The 20,953-nt window shown below is 34.7% G+C and overlaps 2 protein-coding genes across 6 annotated transcripts in view; one reads left to right on the top strand and one right to left on the bottom strand.

Annotated features, from left to right (window-relative positions):
* The window catches only part of LOC147071078 (uncharacterized), a 330,820-nt gene that overhangs the window by 126,950 nt on the left and 182,917 nt on the right, over positions 1–20,953 (bottom strand). The gene's annotated exons all lie outside the window — the stretch shown is intronic.
* LOC147071079 (venom serine carboxypeptidase-like) lies at positions 650–20,726 on the top strand. Of its 2 annotated transcripts, XM_085948023.1 has the most exons (7): positions 650–1,177; positions 2,061–2,173; positions 4,743–4,913; positions 9,160–9,327; positions 10,871–11,139; positions 15,404–15,532; positions 19,165–20,726. In XM_085948023.1, exons 1-7 carry the CDS (start codon positions 805–807, stop codon positions 19,349–19,351), a joined length of 1,410 nt encoding a protein of 469 aa, XP_085804149.1. In that variant the 5' UTR covers positions 650–804; the 3' UTR covers positions 19,352–20,726. The 2 variants fall into 2 exon arrangements, with proteins under 2 accessions (XP_085804149.1, XP_085804150.1); XM_085948024.1 differs by lacking the exon at positions 9,160–9,327 and having other exon boundaries at positions 668–1,177.

Raw genomic sequence — 20,953 nt, 5'->3', positions numbered from 1 at the left:
TCAAGCGTTGTATGCGCCTACTCAAACATACCTACCGATAATCTTCAAATAAATAAATAAAATAGGTAACCTAATATGACATGAGAAAACATTACTATCTTATCAATTATTGTATTGTATGAAAGTGTGAGGCGCCTAAAATGGATAAGTACCTATCTACCTTTTTTAGGTGTCCCGGTTTGGGGGAAAAATAAATGGTCACGTTAGGTATACCATAAAAATTGAAGAATGGTTTTGATGATAAATTTTTTTTAGTACCTACCTACCTACCCAGTACGTTGTTGAACTATATTATACCGAAATACTACTGTCAGAAAATCACAGTATTTTTTTAAAGTGACCTCAATCGACTGTCAACGATACTGTTTCCCTATTGAAAACCCTTATATAAATATTTGTGACCTCATTTCATAGAACACCAACAGCATTTCATAAAAAAACATAACTAAGTTAAATATTTATTTTTGCTGGAATTTTTGAAAACACTAAGTAGCTACGTTGTTTATATTTATCACTGTGAATATTTTTTAAATTAAAGGTGATTACGTAATTATGAACTTTGAATGAATAATGAGCGATAAGCCTAGATAACGCAGAAGCATTTATTAGAAATATTCCGACATCATTAAATAAATCATTATTGTAAAATATTATATATTTAAATATTTATAATATGTAGATATAGGTTATATTCAACATTGACTTCATAATATTGTTTTCTGATAGAATCTATTATACCTACAACTGTAGTTATAATATGATGTACTGGGATAATATTTAATTGTGAGAAATTAATAATATAAAATGTATCGTTCTATGTTAAATATTCTAATACTTATTGTGCTAAGTGTTTCGTGTAATATAAACACAGTTATATGTGATGGAAATGGTGCGTTGTTTTTGTCTCCTTTCATTGAAAATGGGACAGCTGACGCTGGCAAACGTCTCGCGGAAGTGAATTCTTCCCTCATGCTAGGCCTCAAGAGTTACGCAGGATTTATTACTGTCAACAAAGAGTACAACTCGAATCTTTGGTTCTGGTACTTTCCTGTGGAAGGGGGGCAGGTGGGCGATGCTCCTCTGGTGATATGGCTGCAAGGCGGACCAACGATATCTTCGCTGTTCAGTTTATTCCAAGGAGTTGGTCCGTTTCATTACAAGGATGGAGCGCTGACAGGTAAGCCAGGAAATTACATAATAACTGAGGAGTTTACGATTGGCAGAATAAAAGTTCAGTAAATTGATATCAAAGTCGAATAATATGCAATTGTAAATTTATTGTAAATTTATGAGGTCAAATTCTCAACTGACTTTTTCAAGAATAGATATTGTTATTTAAAAGGAGAAACAGTCAGTCCAAAATATTCTAAATAAAAAATAGGTTGCTATAAAAATAATAACAAGATTTTATACCCAGCTATAGGTACATAGAGAATAATCCAATTCAATGACATGTTTCGATAGATGAACGCCTAGCAGTGCATGCGTAGCGTGTGCATTGCTTGTCTCAAACCGTTTTCAAAATGGTCGTTTTTCGTGATAGTGATTTCGTGATATGAAAGTACTAGTGCATTTGTAGCTCCACCATCAATAGATGCATGTCCAACATCGCGTCAGTGTTGCCAACTGAATGAGTCTGCGAATAATGTGTAAGGATATCGCACTACAATTTGACGCTAATTTAGCCAAGCATAGTATAAGTTTGAAGGATTCAAAACGAAAGATGTTCTGTGTACCTATTAAGTATAGTTTTTTTATATATATCTATACTATATATTAAAAACAGTATTATACATAGATGACATCACTGCTTCTCGTGAAAGAATGAAAACTATTAATTTGTTGTACAAGTGAAGACAGCTCTTGTCGCGTTGCGTGCCACACAGTCAACCAAAAGCATGCGCAAACTAAAACGAGAGTTAAAAAGTTGAAGTGAAGAGGAAGATGAACTGATGAAATACGTAGACATAGTTTTTGGGTCATGCTGCTAATCAATACCTGTGTACCTAATTTATTATTGGGAATTTTATTAAAAAAATATTTATTTTTTATCATTTCAGATAATCCATTTTCTTGGCATAAGTACCAGTCCATGCTGTTCATTGACAATCCTATCGGAGCCGGCTTCAGTTTTACTGATAATGACTTAGGGTATTCAAGAAATCAAACGGATGTAATAAACAGTTGTACAAATATCTATGTTATAACGTAATTCATATTATTTGTTGTAAATGAATAATTAAATAATTGAGACGTAACTACCGCTCTAAGAGCTCTAACGTCACTTTTGGGTACTACATTTACGCGTACGAACATATTGCGCCATACTACATAATAAATACCACAAAATATAAAAATGACTTAATTACAAATAACAACTAATAAAATAAGAAAGTCGAAGAGAAATGATATGACATACGGAGTCAAATGCGCAAGGACTTGATTCTCATACTGGGTATTTCCAATTTAATTCCCGATGAGATCTCAGTTCTTTATGTTATAATGTATAATGAATAATAAAAATAAATAGAGTCATTATTAATATAACGTTTCTGCGCCACCGTCATGTACAAGGGAGCGCTGGCGAAGGGTGGAGGTAGACTGTTAAGATCCGACATAAATAGTGCAGACTAAACTTTGTCAGTCATACGTATTTGTTTTCATTGAACTAAGTCTACAATATGCAGATAGTGTTGGTAAGTTTAAAAAATATAATTAATCACTGCGTAACCAAGACATAATAGTTAATAGTAAAAAAAATAGTTGTCTAACTATAAACTATTAAAATTATTAATAAATTATCAATTAAATACTATTTTTTATGTCTTATGGTTTGGTAAGGCAGGGCTGAATATGTACATATTCTTAATTCAACGAAAACAAATAAGTATTACTGAAAATGTGTGCACTATTTTTGCTGTATCACCCATAGCATACCTAAGCTATTATGGTTTGGCTAGGCAGGGTTTAATTGATTTTTAAAAACTAGCCAGCACTATATACAAATTTTAGTTTTAGTTCAATGAAAATAAATACGTACGACTGACAAAGTTTAGTGTGCACTATTTATGTCGGTTGTTAATAGCTTACCTTCAACCCTCGCCACTGCAAGGGTGGTAATACATCAGTTGTCTCCGAGAACACCCCCACTCTTCTCTGACACAACATTCAAATAATGGAGAATTAATTTTCGTGGTTTAGATATCAACTATTTAATTATATAGTGTTATTATTGGATTGTTTTGAAAATGAATGTTTAGTCCGAAGTTGCAACCAACTAAAGTTTTAAACATAAGCAGGTATAACTTCCTTTCAAATTAATTATAATAATCACATTTAAGCGTCGGCCTATAGTGTTGTGGGTCCCAGGTTCGAATCCTGGGTCTGGCAAGTACAAATATTGTTTTTCAGTTTGTATATGAGTCAGAGTATGGACCTAATAGGTTGAGCAAGTGACTGATACTCTATCGTAAAAACAAAATCTGTTAATACAAACCTCCAACCTGTGGAGGCCCATGATCTTAGATATTAGGATCGGACATGGTTGGAAAAAGTGAGTTTAATTAATACTGTTAGGTAGGGGTTTACGTAGGGTGTTGATTTATACTTTTCCACTTATTAAAAACACGGATCCAGGAGGCCGATTCACGACTGAAGCACAAGTGACCAGTTGCGCAAACTTTACACAACTTGCTTCAACTGTAGCATATTAAAAGTCAACCGCTGGGTGTCACTAGGCCAGGCTTTGGTAGTACACATGCTTTCACGGTAGGGGCGCTCGCAACTCTCCGTTTGACATAATAAACGTCAGATTTCGTATCGTACGTAATATTGGAGAAAGCTGTTGATCTATTGTTTTAAATTTACCACTTATTACCACATATTACCGCTAAAATTATTATTTCGTGTTTCAATTCTCATTTAAGGATGTATTTATTGTGATTTTGAAATACAACGGAAATTCCGTGTTGTAATCTTGTTGTAATATTGTTATATTGGAGACGTAACTAGCGTGTTTAAAGATTAATTAGTTACGTACTTCAACAATGAATGATTTGATTTAACGGTAAGTACTGATTAAATATGAAGTCATTACCAAAATGGATAAAAATGTTATTTAATTTCCATGACATTGACAATAGTACCGTCTTGATATGTTTACTTTCTATCTTACTCTAACGCATGGACATGAGGTATAAGCATGTTGAATGCTTTCTCACTCGCACTTATATGCCGTTTATCCGTTTCACTCGAAGCTCTGTACACAAAATATCTCCTGTAAAACTAAAAATTTTACGAGCTTCAGTTGAAGCGGTTCGGTGACGTGTTTTGCACTGCTTCATTCAGGAATCGCCGTCCTGGGACATTAAGTATAATATTTAAGTATATTTCGCTTGACAAGTAACAATTAATTATTAACAACATTTGTAAACGCACGATTTGGCGCGAAAAGGTGGCAAATTGTATTTAGAGGCGACGTTCAAGGCTCGGGGTAGGTTACCGACTGCTCGTACCTACCCCCGATTCTTCGTCCGCCCAGAAAACAGATAACGGTAACTTTCTTTTTGATTGTTTCTCTGTGCTTCCTGGTCCATTATATTCCCAACTCTGTCGATTGGAGGATTTTTGATGGGGGATTTAGGCATTATGATATTTGGTATCAATACGTATATAAGGATAAGAAGATAAAAAGAATATCTCATTGTCATATTAAATATAATAATGTTATTTATACGTTTCAGATAACTAAGAATCTTTATGAGTTTCTGGTGCAGTTCATGCAGATTTTCCCTGAACTCCAACCGGTTCGACTTTTCCTCACAGGTCAGTCATATGCTGGGAAGCATATTCCATCATTGGCGTATGAGATCCACACCAGAAATCGGACGGCCAACATAAAAATCAATCTAAAGGTATGCCACCACTTAATACGTCATCAATATAAATAATGTGAAATTTATTCAGTTTAGGATCTGTTTATAACAAAAGATTATAATGATGTTTATTTTTTTTATAACTTAGAAACACTTTGGGCCTACGTTGGTTGCCAGTTATAGTATGTTTTAGTTATAAAATAGAAGACACTTCCGGTTATAGTATTTATTCTGACTTCACAGGGATTTATCATTAATAACAGTGAATACTTCAAACGGTGCACGAAAATATATTAACAAGATAAGATGACGCACTCGACCAATTAACAGATGAAATTGCCAAAGGGCAAAGGATTAATTCAGTTCAGATAGATACCACACGTATCACTAGAAATGAATCTCGATAGTGTAAGGTCCTTAGTCTCAAAATAGGGGTCCTGTATGATCAAAAGCGTCAGAGCTAATCAGACAAAACTGACTGACCGTGAGAGATATCAATTTCGGAGTCAACACAGAGTTAAATCCTAATCCATTTACACAGCGCTTGCGATGTTTAGTCAATGGGCCGTGCCATCTATGGGATTCTTTTTGAAGTTATGCCTGCTATAATATAAATTTTATTTATACAAACCATTGTAATAATATGGGTACACGACATACATGTGAATAGAATTTTTCATTTAAAAGACATTACTAAATAATATTTATATCTTCTTCTTCTTCTTCTTCTTTCACCCTGTCACGTCCCAACATTGGGGCATAGGGCAAGCACAAGTTGGCGCCACTTCCCTCGGTCCATCGCCAACTCCTGTGCCTCCCGCCATGTCAGACCTGCAGCACGTAGGTCGCTTTTGTAGCATCGCTGCAGGGTGAGGGAGGGCCGGCCACGGCGACGGAACCCTTGAGGCTGTGCCACAAGGGTACGAAGTGCCGCACTCTTTGGCGGCATCCGGAATACATGTCCCAGCCACGTGAATCGTCTCTTCGTGATAACTTCAATCACCGAAGGCTGTTGTGTCTGCTCACGAACTCGGATATTTGTAACGCGGTCGTACCAATGTACCCCTAAGATTCTGCTGAGACATCGATTCTCAAAGCTCAAAAGCCGTGACTCTTGAAGCTTAGTAAGATGCCATGTCTCACAGCCATACAGGAGCACAGGTAGCACGCACGCGTTAAACAAACGACATTTGGTCCTCACAGAATACAGCCTTGACCTCCATGCGACTCCAAGTTGGTTGAACGCAGAGCCCGCCACACCCATGCGGATTCCAAGCTCACTAGAAATACCACCATCATCGGCAACCGTGGCACCCAAGTACTTGAATCTGGACACCAGCTCGACGGGCAGACCAGAAACCCGCAGAGGAGTGTCGGCGTCGATGCAAGCAGCACTGCACATGGATTTGGTCTTAGCGGCATTCAGATGAAGACCTACACGCATCGAGTTCGCGGCTAGCCTGTTCACGGTCACCTCCAACCTCTCGATCGTCGAGTCAAACACGACTGCGTCGTCTGCATACTCCAAGTCGCACAGTCTTTCTTCGCATAGATCGCTTGTGTCATCATGATGTAGGCGTATCCCACTGTCGGGGCAAACCGTCTTACGCATTATGAAATCCATCATGATGATAAAAAGAAAGGGCGCAAGTACACATCCTTGCTTGACTCCTGACGTGATTTCAAAGAGGTCAGAGGATGTTCCGGCTGAATATTTATATACTATTATTATATTATAATATTGAATCATTTACAACACCTAAATGAACGTGGATTAAGAGTAAGACTACATATCGTTACATTTCTATTAAGACCTCTTAAGTCCGATATTATGGAAAAATAAAGTTTTAAATTATTTTTAATAATATCAAATCCTCGGTTCTCTAGCTAGACTAATATGCTGTCGATCTGTCGACAAATTTTAAGAACTCTTAAGTCTCGTGGTTTCAAATATGGAATTAAACCTCGTATTTAACAACCAGTGTTCATCGATTAGAGAGGTGTTTAAAATATTGTTTTTATTACGTTTTTTCTTCCCCTCGACACTCTTCTCAAACAAACTTACGAGGTTTTAATAGTAAGGTGACGAATGTATCGTCAGCACCCGGATGACTGTTCTTACAATGAATTTTTGAAAGTATCCCAATCCATATAATTTGATTATCAGATTGACGATATATAAAGTTATTCGGGACTTATTAAGAAATCGGCAACGCGTCGCATATTATTTTGTATAGCCTCTATCAACATTTATCAATTACTTTCAGCGCACTAATTCTATACACAAGACTGCTATCGGCCAAGGGTAATTTTATATATTTTGTATCGAAGTATTATAATTTTTACAATAAGTTAGTTGTAATTGGTACATCAAGTGCTATGTTCTAACATCACCTCTCTTGGCTGTGCTATAAATTAGAGCGAGCGACCAGTTTTGACTATTTTTTTTTTAATTTGTTTTTAAAATTGTTTATTTGTTTAACTTATTGTAACAATTATAACAATTATAACACCTGAATACGACAGTGGCGAAGGGTGGAGGCAGGCTGTTAACATCCACCATAAATAGTGCACATTAAATTTTGTCAGTCATACGTATTTGTTTTCATTGAAATAATACTACAATTTAGAGATGATGCTGGTTAGTTTTCAAAATTCAATTAAACCCTGTGAAATCCAAGTCAAAATATCTCTAACGTCTAATAGTCAAAAAAATACTTGTCTATCTATAAAATATCTAAAATTATGCAATTAAATCATACATAACTTTGGATATTTTATGGATGGAATAATATTTTTATCAATTATAGTTTAGTTTAGGCAGGGCTTAATGAATTTAAAAAAAATCACCAACAATATGTGTAATATATTGTATTCTTAATCTAACGAAAATAAATAATTATGAATGAAAACGTGTGCACAATTTTGTTGTATCGCCTAAGCGATGGTGCCCACAGAACGCGTCGAGCGGGCGAAGTCGGCGTATTCATAACCATAATCACACGTCTTTCGCCGCGCATTACCCTTCACCTATGTAATAAGCGGCCCAAGCAGCACAAAACAATTATTTTTACAGCGTCTCTCATAACAAAGCAATAAAAATATTATATTATTTCTGGCTTGTAATAAATATTTACGACGACATTATTCAACCAGCGAAATATAATGACACGGAATAAAATAAAACAATGGGTTCTCTGTTATTAAATAATTGCTTTTGGCCCGTCGATCGACGACGCCTCAAGCAGCGTAATTTTGGTAGCCGTGTTCAATGAATGGACTTATTTGTATTTTCATTAAATCGCATCGCCGAGAAGCGAAAAACGGTGACTCATGCGGCAGGCGGCGCGCAAGGCATCGTTAAGTCCAGTGGGCGCTGGCGTATTTGATTACGTTGTATTTTTGATGATTTACGCGCCACTTGTAGAAATTTTGCGCGAGCGTCGCACTCGCTGCGTCAATGGGCTTTATGCCTAAGATATACCAAAACTATTATAGTATGGTTTATGTAGGGTTTAATTGATTTTTAAAAACTAAACAACATCATCTATAAATTGTAATCTTAGTTCAATAAAAACAAACATGTGTGACCTACAAAGTTTAATGTGCACTATGTATGGCAGATCTTATCAGCCTACCTCCACCCTTCGCCACTGGAATACGAATACATGCTAATCTACCCTCGGTTACTACCGATAGCTGTCTTTTGTAGAGAATAGATGCGCTGATGTCCTTCAGTGGGTCTATTCTATACTTATCGAACACTAAATTGATAAATAGTATCAAACTTAGGGTAGGTTTGTATCAAAATATTAGCACTTATTGTAACAATTACACGAAGCCGGTTTTTATTGTTGCAATAAGTGCGATATTTTAACAGCAGCAAGATAGGTGCTGTTAAAATATAGCACTTATTGCAACAATAAAAACCGGCTTCGTGTAATTGTTACAATAAGTGCTAATATTTTGATACAAACCTACCCTAAGTGTGATAATATTTTTCACTTTATCACTTTAGCGGTCGATAAGCATAGAATAGACCCACAGGACTGAAAATCGGTGCTATTGGTGTTTAGATTTATAAATAACGTAGTAATTATAATCACATAATATTGTGTATCTAAAAAACATTCAGCCATTTTCTCTCTATTGCCTACAGGGCCTAGCTTGATCTTACTAGATGTATTTTAGTTATTTTTAAGTTCTTCAAAATTTTGTCTGGTCTAGATATAGGTGGTAGTTTGTACTACACTAAAACATTATTTTCATTACATTATTTAAACAGGGCATGGCTATCGGGAACGGTTGGATTGACCCACTAAATATATATCCAGTGAGCGAATTCTTATACCAATTGGGATTCATTGACGCCAATATGGCAGTGGAGGTGAAGGCTCTGGAAAAAGCTATTGAAGATGAAATAAATGGTGGTAACTGGACTGCTGTTAGTGAGGTAAATAATTATATAATAAATTATACTCAAATAACAATTGATCCTTCAATTCATACGAGCTCTAAACGTTAGGAAGAGCATAATACACTGAAAGTACAACAACAGTATTATTAATTTTTCATTCCTTTATAATTATGGCGACAGTACTGTAGTATATACTGTAAAACAGCAACATCAAAATGACCTTTTGGTTAGTGCATAATATAGTGCCTGAAGATGCAGAAAGGCGAAACCCAGGTCGCAAAAAAAACGACTCAAATGGAATAAGTAGTACAAAACTTGAATCCATTAGAATTTAAATTCAAATTCCATCAAGTACCCTCGGTCGACTGTGAATATTTACAACAGTTACGGCTCGCTAATAAGTTCCCGACTTTAAACGTATATCAGTACCTTCATTAAATTTGTGACTGCATTTTAGTTATAAGAAAATTCAAATAACTCTGGCATTCTTAATGTTGAAAAGTATTCTTTGGAATTTTCTATTTTTAATTCCTTGAGAAGAACATTAATTTTATTGTAGTTCCTAGTGCATTTCTCCGATTAGGTAATCAATTTTCTCTTTTCTTTTGGCTCGTCTTCCTACAATTTTTATAAAACCACTAGCGAGTACCCGGCATGCGTTGCAATGCCACTCAAAGAAAGAAAGTATTTGCGTTTTAATTCTGTGTATTGAAGTGCTTTCGGATACTCAATATGTTTTATTTTTCCGTCTGGTGCATACACGAATAAATCAGAAGGTTTTTCCAACGCGTGAGCAGGCCACATACAGCTGTCCATGTGAGAAGCGTGGATTTTCCAAATTTGGTATACGAGCGCATACGAATAGAAGATAGAATATAAGAAGAAGATGGTTATACTAATTGAGAAACCGTCGAGGGTGTACGCAAAACAACTGACGAAAGTTTCATCGCAATCGGATGAATGGTATAGGGACAAAAAGAATAAAAGAAGATAGAATGAAGAAGATGGTTATTCTAATTCAGAAACCTTTGCGGGTGTGCACGTAACAACTCATCAAAGTTTCATCCAGGGAACTCAGAAATAATGGGAACTGAAATACACAACGGGTAAGGCGATAGCAGGTTAAGAATACGTTTTACGTGGAATACTAAAAACTGCTCTCGGTTTATGCATTTACGCTCATTTAATGTTGGTGTATTACACACACTATTGCACGTGCATAATGCGTGCTTCATTTTCGTAGGACACTCACACATTAAAAAACCTGCCTCACCATGCGGCGTTTTGAATATTGCCTATCGGTATTCTATTTATTATCTGTTCTGTGGTTTCATCGCAATCGGATTAATGGTATAGGAACGCATACGGGACAGACAGATAAACAAACATTTATTTTATATATAGATTATTTTACGTTGTAGGTGTTCAAATTGATACGTCACTCAATAATGTACTGTATTCGGACACTTTTCAGTTACTAACACATTTAGTGGTAAGTAAATCACTCGCCACTCGACTAAATACTAAAAAAAAATGAACTGGGCTTAACTGATTGTTTGTATATTATATTAAATTTCAGCGTCATCGAGACTTGCTCATGTACGTGACAGTTGATGGAAGAATCAGGTCTCTATATAATTACATAACCGACGAGCCCTGTTACACCGAACCGTCCTATATCGAATTCATTGACCGGGGTGACATCAGAGATGCATTGCACATTGGGGTGACTAAATCATACTATTGGATAAACTATAAAGCCAAAGATTTTTTAAAAGAAGACTTTATGAAGGGGATCAAGCATATCTTGGAGAAACTGTTGGAAGAATATCCAGTTATGTTATACAAGTACGTTAAAGAGTGTTATAATTTCATTTGTAATTGTGTGCGTCTATTAATATCCTGTATATCTTCCCCATTCTATCGGTGTTCTCTTTATATACCAGAGTAACCTAGAGAAAAAATACGAAGCTTGCAATTTGAGACATTTTTTTTTGATAATTTACAATTTCAACCTTAATTATTAATAATCGTCGGTGTTTTGTAAAAAGGGCGAATTAACCAAAATGCTACTTTACAGGAGGAGGATATTTAACTTTTGACATTTATTTGTTTTTTACCTGTAGATGATTATAAATATACAACAAGTTTATAATAAAGCTTAGAAAGAATACTGTCATTATAATAGGTATTATTATATAATATTTTAAAATGCCTTATATGTCACATTTGCTTTTTATTTCGTAATTTTAATTAATTTAATTTTAGTCGATTATCGTTTTTAAGTACTTTCCTGTTGAGATAAAAATTCGCCGTTTTTACACAACAAAGCTAGTGGGGTACATATTGTATTTTCATTAAAATCTCGATTTCGCCAAAATGGTTGATTCGCCCTTTTTACGAAACAACGACGAATTATGTATGTATCTGAAAACTTAAAAAGAAACATATTTTTTATTTCAAGTCAAAGAAAAAAATGTGAATTTGTTAAAGGACCCCATCTTATTATTACATATATTTTATAGTCATATTTATTATTAAAATTTAGTTTATTAAGTTTTCTATGCTGTACATAAGAGATTCTTGATAAATTCATAGTTTTAATATTTTTTTATATTTATTTGAAAAAACATCGATTTTTATAAAGATATAAATGTGTATAACTTAAAATCCTTTTTATTTATATGAAATCTTATTTAGGTATGGTCCTAATATTGAAGCTCGATAGGTAGACCATAAAATATATGTAATAATAAGAAGATTTCCATTACATTATTTATCATTTTAGATATTTTGTAGTGTTTTTTATCTATTATGGCAAACCCTGCAATTTATATTCTAAGTTCAATAACAAAGTTGAAAACAAATAAATATGGATGATTTTGTATTCTAAGTGCAATGAAAACAATTAATATAGTATAGTATGACTGACAAAGCTTAGTGTGCAATATTTATGTCAGATCTCCATAACCTATACCGTCTTAGAGCCGAGCCACACCGGGCGACTCTGGTCTCGAGACCAGTCGCCGAGACCAGACCGATGCATGCAGTTATATGGACCATGCCACACCTGGTCGCCCAGTAGTCGCGCAAGCAATGAAGTCGCGCGATTAGTAAAATCTCGTTCGTGCGCTGGGTCTGGTCTCCCGGTCTCTCGGGTCTCTCTGGTCTCTCTGGTCGGGCGATCGGTAGCGATGTATGAAAACATAATTATAGCTATGTATTGAGCGCTGCCACACTAGGCGACCAGTCGCCGGCAGCCACGCCGCATTTTTTGCATAGTTTCGGTGTACATTAATTATTATTATTATTATTATTATTATTATTATTATTATTATTATTATTATTATTATTATTGGCTGCCTCTCTGGTCGCCGGCAAGTCGCCCGAGTAAATCGCCCGAAGAGACTAGTTGCCCGGTGTGGCTCGGCTCTTACACCCACCCTTCGCCACCGATACAGAATAACAAGTCTCTATCTAGATATATGGAAAATTGTCTAAAAAGCTTCTTGAGCAGGACATAAATACGTTGCAGATTTCAAGTGATCTTTATATAATAATATATAATATTTATCAGCGGCGAAGGGTGGAAGTAGGCAGCTAAGATCCGATAGAAATAGTGCACACAAAGCATTCTCAGTCTTACGTATTTGTTTTCATTGAACTAAGACTACAATGCGCAGACACTGTTGGTAAGTTTTTAAAAGTCCATTAAACCTTGCCTAACCAAACCATAAGAGTTTTGGTATGTTATAGGCCAGTGGTCGGCAAACTCATAAGTCAACAGAGCCAAATATCAAAAGTACAGCGATTTCGATTTCTTTTGAGAGCCAAATTTTTTAAACATAAATTATATAATATGTAGGTACACTGTTTATTAACTTAATAAAACTTGATATCATACGCAATAATGATCTTATTTATCGATAAAAATTAAATTGTAAGTATGGTATCCATAAAATTAAATCATGACAATGACTGACAAATTTGCCTTGCATCTCTTTGGAAAGTTTGGGAAGTCAAGTTTGCATGTTGTTGTTTTTTAAATTTTAAGCACGATTCCAGGTTGTCATCAATAAGACGACACATCAATTTACTCTTGATTTCCTCTCTTAGAAATCTCTTTACTAACCACAAAACTTGCAATGTTATTAACATTGTAAGAAGATTGTATTCAGTAATTAAATACGGAACTTGATTTTTATTGCTTTTCTAAAGTTCCTCAACTGCTTTCTTTCTTGCATCACCAACAGGACATTTAGTGCTAAATGGCGTGACAGGGTGTGTTTAGTTGTAAAGTGTCTCTCCAAATTTGACTTCTTGTTACTTGCCAATTTTTCCCGACAAATGATACAGGTCGGTAAGCAGGCCATTTAAGTTTTGAATAAATGCGAAAGTCTTGGTCCATTCCATTTTAAATTCACGGCTTTCGTCTTCCGTCTTTATTTGCTTCTTCTTTGTAGCCATGTCAAATAGGGCAGAGGGAAGAGGCAGAGCCGCACTCAAGGGGCCAAAGAGCCGCATGTGGTTCGCGAACCGCGGTTTGCCGACCACTGTTATAGGCGATCCGTCAAAAATATACATACCTACTTATTTGTTTTCATTAAATTATAAATACATATTAGAAATGGTGTTGGTTAGTTCATAAAATTAAAAACGTTAACATCTATTCATTAAGCCCTGCATATGCCAAACCATAATAAAGAAAGAAAATATTTTTTTATCTATAAAGTATCCAAAATTATGTATGATTGAATGGCATAATTTTAGATATTTTATAGATAGATGCATAGTTTTTTACTGTTATCTATTATGGCTTGGTTTCAGGGGTTTCATTGAATTTTAAAAACTAACCTACACAATTAAGACTATACTTCAGCTGGGGTACGGTCTAAAACTGAAACATTGATAGGCGATACTGTATAAAATAATAAAAAAATATCATTAATTTCATTTTCGAAAAAGTAATCGTGTCTGCTTTCTTAAGGCTATACTTCAGCTGGGGCACGGTCTAAAACGATCGTGACTACGCGATGCGAAGATTGTGCAAACGACGCATGCAGAACAAAACATAATTTGTCATAAAATTCAACATGCGTCCATTTAATGATATGTTTATTGTTCTATTAGTAATAATAGTAATATATTCATTGACATGTTTTCTTTTTCAAGTAAATGGGTAATGTTTTTTAGTCATCTTTACACGATTTAAGAATTAATTCCCCCGCCGCCATCACAAAATAAATTGACGTGCTCACAGCTCGACTTTTGCTCTCCGATTGGCAGCGACTCGCGAAATTTCGTCGCACCTGGGGGTACACATCACGGGAGATGGTATTTTGCAGAAAGAGCTCGCTATCCGAATGGGAATGGCTGGAGAAACATTCAACTCGATGCGGAATGTCTAAGACTCACGATTGTACTCGGTCAAAACCAAATGCCGCCTATTCGACGCTTGCATTCAGACGGTGCTGCTTTACGGCACCTTACGAAGGCTCAGAGCAACCGTATACTGAGCTTCGAAAACAGATGATTGCGACGAATACTGGGTGTGCGGTGGTATGACTATAGGAGCAACGAGGAGATAAGAGAACGCACCAAGCAGCCTCTCATCACGCTGAAAGTGAAGAGGCGACGTTGGGCCTGGCTCGGCCACGTGCTGCGGATGCCAGAAAAGAACTTCAACCTGGCTTGCCTGTTCTTCAAGCCGACCGGATTCCGGTGTCCTGGAAGGCCGCTAAATACAATCTACAGAGTGTATACGGCGGAGTTACGGGATGCTGGTTTGACCTAGAACGAAGCAAGAAGACTGGCGAACGACAGGTATTCTTGGAGGCGCGCGTGGTGTCCATATGATCCAGTTAAGGGGCGGATATGGCAAAAGAAGAAGAAAATAGTTGAAAATTATTTGCCGTTACACTGAAGTATGCTCTTAACGCATTGTAGTCTCTGTTCAATGAAAATAAATACGTATGATTGAGAAAGTTTACTGTGCACTATTTGTGTCGAATCTTAACAGCCAACCTCCACCCTTCGCCATTGATATTTGTTATTGATGATATATATTATTAATATTATTATTATAATATGTAATGTGTTTTTATCTTTATAGCGGGCAATTAGATGTGATCGTGCCGTACGTCAATTTGCAGAAAATTTACAGCAGTATGAACTGGAGTCACGCTGAGACATATAGAAAAGCCACAAGGGATCCGTGGGATTATGATAGGAAACTGGGAGGGTAATAACAATAGTATTGTAACGTATATTATATTATATTTAAAGACCACAGCCAAAGAAAAATATTAAGTATATAAATAATTCGGAAACACCTCACAAACATACCTATTGGATCGATCGAATTCTGACCTATGTGATTTACTAATTTAGACATCTGCACCCGACCTAATTACGACGAAATAAATTATTACTAATAGTCATGCGACTGAAGCGTTTCTCAAATTTCGTTAAGGCTATACTTTAGCTGAGGCATGGTCTAAAAAGATCGTGACTAGGCGATGCGCGGATTGTGCAAATGACGCGAGCCTAACGGAATATAATTTGTCATAAAAAATCAACATGCGTCCTTTTAATGTTATGTTTATTATTATATTCGTAATAATAATAGTATATTCATTGACATGTTTTCTTTTTTAAGTACATACGTAAAGTTTTTTAGTCATCTTTACACGATTTAAGAATGTTTTCATATGACACCATCACAAAACAAATTGACTTGCTCACACCCCAACTGTCAGTCTCCGATTGGCGACGACTGCGAAATTTCGTTCCATCTACTGTTGAAAATTATTTGCCGTTTCACTTATGTATGCTCTTAATATTGGTGACCGGCTTTTGTGGTTTGAATATTATTTTTTAGTTATAAAGTAACAAACATTTCAGAAGACATAAGAATGTCACGCTCTTAAATCTTGTGATTTATTCGTTTAAATATTATTGTAGAAAATGTCTTTTCACAAATGTCTCGCTATATTTCAAAATCAGCCAAGTCCACCTTTAGGTATTTTTGACTTTTTTGTGAATTGCTGAAGAACTATTGCTTTCTAACATTTCTGCATTATCAAAGTGTGGAATTTATTAATTTTCAATGTTCTATACTCGAAATAATATAAACTCTCACCCTTGTGACTGTGTATTTGAGAAAACAAAAACCTGTTTTTCTCCTATTCATCTATTATGGACTTGGCTGATTTTGAAATCTAGCGACACAAATATAGGTACTTCCAAATAAAGAAACCATTTGATGAGCATGTTTAACTACATGGAATTCAATTAAATTCTTATCACGATAAGGTGCTTTTGCTTTCACGTTCTCTTGCAAATCTATATATTCAAACCGCATATTTACGGGAACAGTGTCCGGGTTACATAAAAAGGGAACTTTGAAAAATGGTAAAATTAATACAGATTTAACATAAATCTTGCGGGACACATCAAAAAGTCACGCGGGATACACTTTGTGAACCCCTGTCTTAGACTGATCATTCTACCAATGAAGAGGTTTTAGGGAAAACAAAAAAGACAAGATAGCTTAATAACGCCTGTACACGTACATGGATTTACTGTCGGCAATAGTGCTTATTTTAAACTATCGTGACAATAACTGTTTACACGTAAAAATGCTGACTGTCCCTCCAATTCATTCTTTAAGAGAGAACGAGACGCAATGTTCTCATTTTATGGTACTATTTCGTACTATTTGACAGCTACTGAAAATCGGTCAACCTGAAAAGTCGTTTTTTTGACGGCAGATTCGCCATTATCGTTCTACTGCGCAGGCGCAGATCGAAAAAAATTTACTGTCACATGAAAATTCCAAACTTCTTTGATTCATGCAGTAATCTTGCCAACTGCAGGATAAAATATATGTTTACCCATACATTTTCTTACTGTCAACAGTAAATCCATGCGCGTGTAAACGGGGTATAAAGCTTCTATCAAGTATAGAAAAGCTGCATACTTAGGCTATATTTTCCGCAATGAAAAGTATAATTTACTCTAACATAATGCAAGGGTAGGTAGAGAGTCATAGAAGTGTAGATACAAGCAGATTCTTTTGGCTACGAAAATTCCGCAAGTAGTTAAAATGTTCAGTGACTTTGGAATCAAATACGACTGGTCGAGGAAAATGATGTGTATCACAAGCTAAAAGCCAACCTTCGATAGAAGGCGATACCAAAAGAATGAGAATTCTTATTGAAAAAATTATATTGTAGGAGCATCTCTCTATGTCCAATAAAGGATGCTCATTATTATATAATATAAAATTCAGAATATGTTTGTTTGTTCCTTCTAATTTTGAAAATTGCCGCCAAATAATCAAGTTTGCTTATTTTGGATTCGATTTTAACTTGGCGTTGTTTTGTTTGACTTACTGCTGGCAGAATTATTTTTATTTTGACATATTATATGACTGGGTTCAACAGTTATTTTGATTTGGAAAAATGTGTCTCGTGCAATGCCGGCCAATTCAGCCAGTTAATATTATAATTCGTCACTGTACAGGCCAATTGTCGTAACCCTCACTTTTCACCGATGGAAATAGACTTATTGCATACTCGTACACGAACTGGCCAAGTATCATAAATCCCAAAAAAAAAAAACATTTGTAATTTGACAAAAAATATTCGAGTCAAATGCTGTAACCCTCTAAACGTAAGCCACTGGTGTGTTAATAAAAGAAAATTCTCAATTTGTAATAAAATAACAATATATTATATAAAATAACAAATAAATAGAATAGTTATAAAATATCCAATGCCCACAGTTTTTTCACTTCTTGAACAATTTGATATTTGAGAGTTGCGACAATTGGAATGTACAGTGAAAATATTATAAAATATGGAAAGAAAAGCTCATTTGATATTATTAAGCTATATTTTCTGCTGCGCTTTGGTGGTCAAAAAAGATTTTTCCATGAATATTGATAACATAAAAGTGGTTAAAGGGGGACATGCTCGTCGAAGGTCAAAATTGAGTTTTTATTAGTACCTAACCGAATTTTTTTTTATTTTTTTTAAACGGTACATGTTCAAACACGCGCGTCAATATCATTTTACTCCCTACTTTAATTATAGTTTGTCAATTTATGGCTACGGCCATATGTTGTAGCTTAACCACTGGGGAATGCCAAAAGAAATGGCGTATTTCAAAAAAACACTACCTTATTCTTAGGTCAATAATTATTATAAAGCAATCATTATTCATAAGATGTTTATCATACTTGAATGGTCAAAGGCATAGCTTATAATAAGTATCTTTAGAATCATCTTCAAATGTGTTAATCTTGCCGATTTTTTGAATAATAAAATGCCTAATTCTTGTCAAATTTGGGATCACAGAGATTATCAATATAATTTTTTATCGTGAATATTTTACAAAAATTATCTCGTAATAAATTATACTAATGGTTTTATAAATGCGTTTAAAAATTAATAAATGTAAAAAATCTTAACACCACTGCACAGTTATGTACCGAAATATGACTATATTCTAAAACATTAGAGCGAGAGGTTTAAAAGAATACTATTATATGTAACAAAAATACTTTATGCAGTCATCAAATGTTTAAATTAACTATAAAGGATAATAAGGCTTCAAAATTATATAAATAGATTATCTACAACGTTTAAAGAGTGTCCAGGATCATGGTTTGAAAATACAATAAAAACTCAATTTTGACCTACGACGAGCACGTGGGCCGTTAAACAGTTATAAATTTTTCATTATAATCTATAATTCGAGATTTAGGCCATTTGGATATCATTTGGAATAGCGCTGATTTGTCACAATAATTATTTTAACTTGATACCCAATTAAGTCATACATAATTTTTTCATACTATTTTTTCAGATATATAAAAATAGCTGGAAACTTCGAAGATGTATTGATCCGCAACACAGGGCACTGCGTTGGGATGGAGAAACCGGAGCTGCTCATGAAAATCATCACCGCATTTACGCATGACAAGTCGAGTGCCATTAAGGCGGATATAGATGACGAAAAAATAAATCATAACGTTGGAGACAAAAGGAAGTAATCATTTTTTCTTTACAATATAACTAAATATAAGTAAGCACGTTTTAAAATTAAGTTACATCAAATATACATGTACATTTATAAAATATATATATGTATTGAATAGGTGATTAATTACGTTTTATTTTTTTATTGGTATACTTATTTTGGGGTGTTTGGTAGAGAGTGAAATTGAGAGCTGCGCGCGCACACCGTTACGAAAGTGCGCGACAGTATGAAGTTAGCTGAGAATCAGTCAGCTGTATACAAACGCAAGTTTGATAGTAGAATTATTGTTCCGTTGGCTAGGCAACGAATTTATTATTGTCGGCCACCTTAAAAATAAAACAACCAGAAATAATTATATAATTTAGTAATATAAGATATAGTGTATAGGAATAAACCAACGGCACTCTATTAAGCGGCTTTTTTCTTGAGTGTGTAATTTAACAAAATAATTAATAAGAGTTAGTCGAAGAATTTAGGTTATCACAAGTTTTGTTACGCCAAAGAAGTATAACTTCTAATGCGCGTACTTAAGTAAACACACCGATTTTTTAAAAATTTGTTTCTTTGTTAAACACTACAACATGCCGTGAAGCCCAATTTTTCGACCATGTCCGATCCTAATAAGATCATATGGGCTTCCACAGAGTGAAGTCAAACACGCGCATTAACATGATCTTACTCCCTACTTCAGTTTTAGTTTGTCAATTTATGGCTACGGCCGTATGTTGTAGCTTAACCACTGGGGAATGCCAAAAGAAATGGCGTATTTCAAAAAAACACTACCTTATTCTTAGGTCAATAATTATTATAAAGCAATCATTATTCGTAGGATGTTAATCACACTTGAAGAATGGTCAAAGACATAGCATATAATTAGTATCTTTAGAATTATCTTCAAATGTGTTAATTTTGCCCATTTTTTGAATAATAAAAAGCCTAATTCTTGTCAAATTTGGGATCACAGAGATTATAAATATAATTTTTTATCGTAAATATTTCACTATAATAATGTGAACATAAATTATACAAATGATTTTATAAATGCGTTTAAAAATTAATAAGTGTAAAAAATCTTAACACTACTGCACATCTATGTACTGAAATATGACTATATTCTAAAACATTAGAGCGAGAGGTTTAAAAGAATACTATTTTATGTAATAAAAATACTTTATGCAGTCATCAAATGTTTTATATAAATATGAAAGATAATAAGGCTTAAAAATTATATAAATAGTTTATCTACAACGTTTAAGGAATGTCCAGGAGCATGCTTTGAAAATGCAATAAAAGCCCCATGTTGACCTACGCTGAGCATGTCCCCCCTTAAACCGTGGTTTTGGGAGTGTACTATAAACAATTGCTGTGTTAACAATAGTTAGTGTTGCAATAAATAAAAAATCACGAAAATTCTCGTTCTTTTACTGTTTATCAAAAAACATAACGGTTTGTTCTTGTTGAAACACGTGTCCGGAAACTTGTACGTTATGCAGTTCGCCGTATCACACTACACCGTGAAATGTTTTATCGGAAATATAATATGGCCGTATATTAACGACCGTCCAATCTCATTGGGATCGCATAGTACTGACATAAAATTCATGTCTAAATAAAA

This window comes from Rhyacophila brunnea, unplaced genomic scaffold (assembly GCF_057557595.1).
Source record: "Rhyacophila brunnea isolate RB1 unplaced genomic scaffold, BYU_Rbru_1.0 scaffold_20, whole genome shotgun sequence".
Lineage (NCBI taxonomy): Eukaryota > Metazoa > Arthropoda > Insecta > Trichoptera > Rhyacophilidae > Rhyacophila > Rhyacophila brunnea.
Note: the sequence above shows the minus strand (reverse complement) of the source record. Positions and strands in the feature narration are given on the sequence as shown.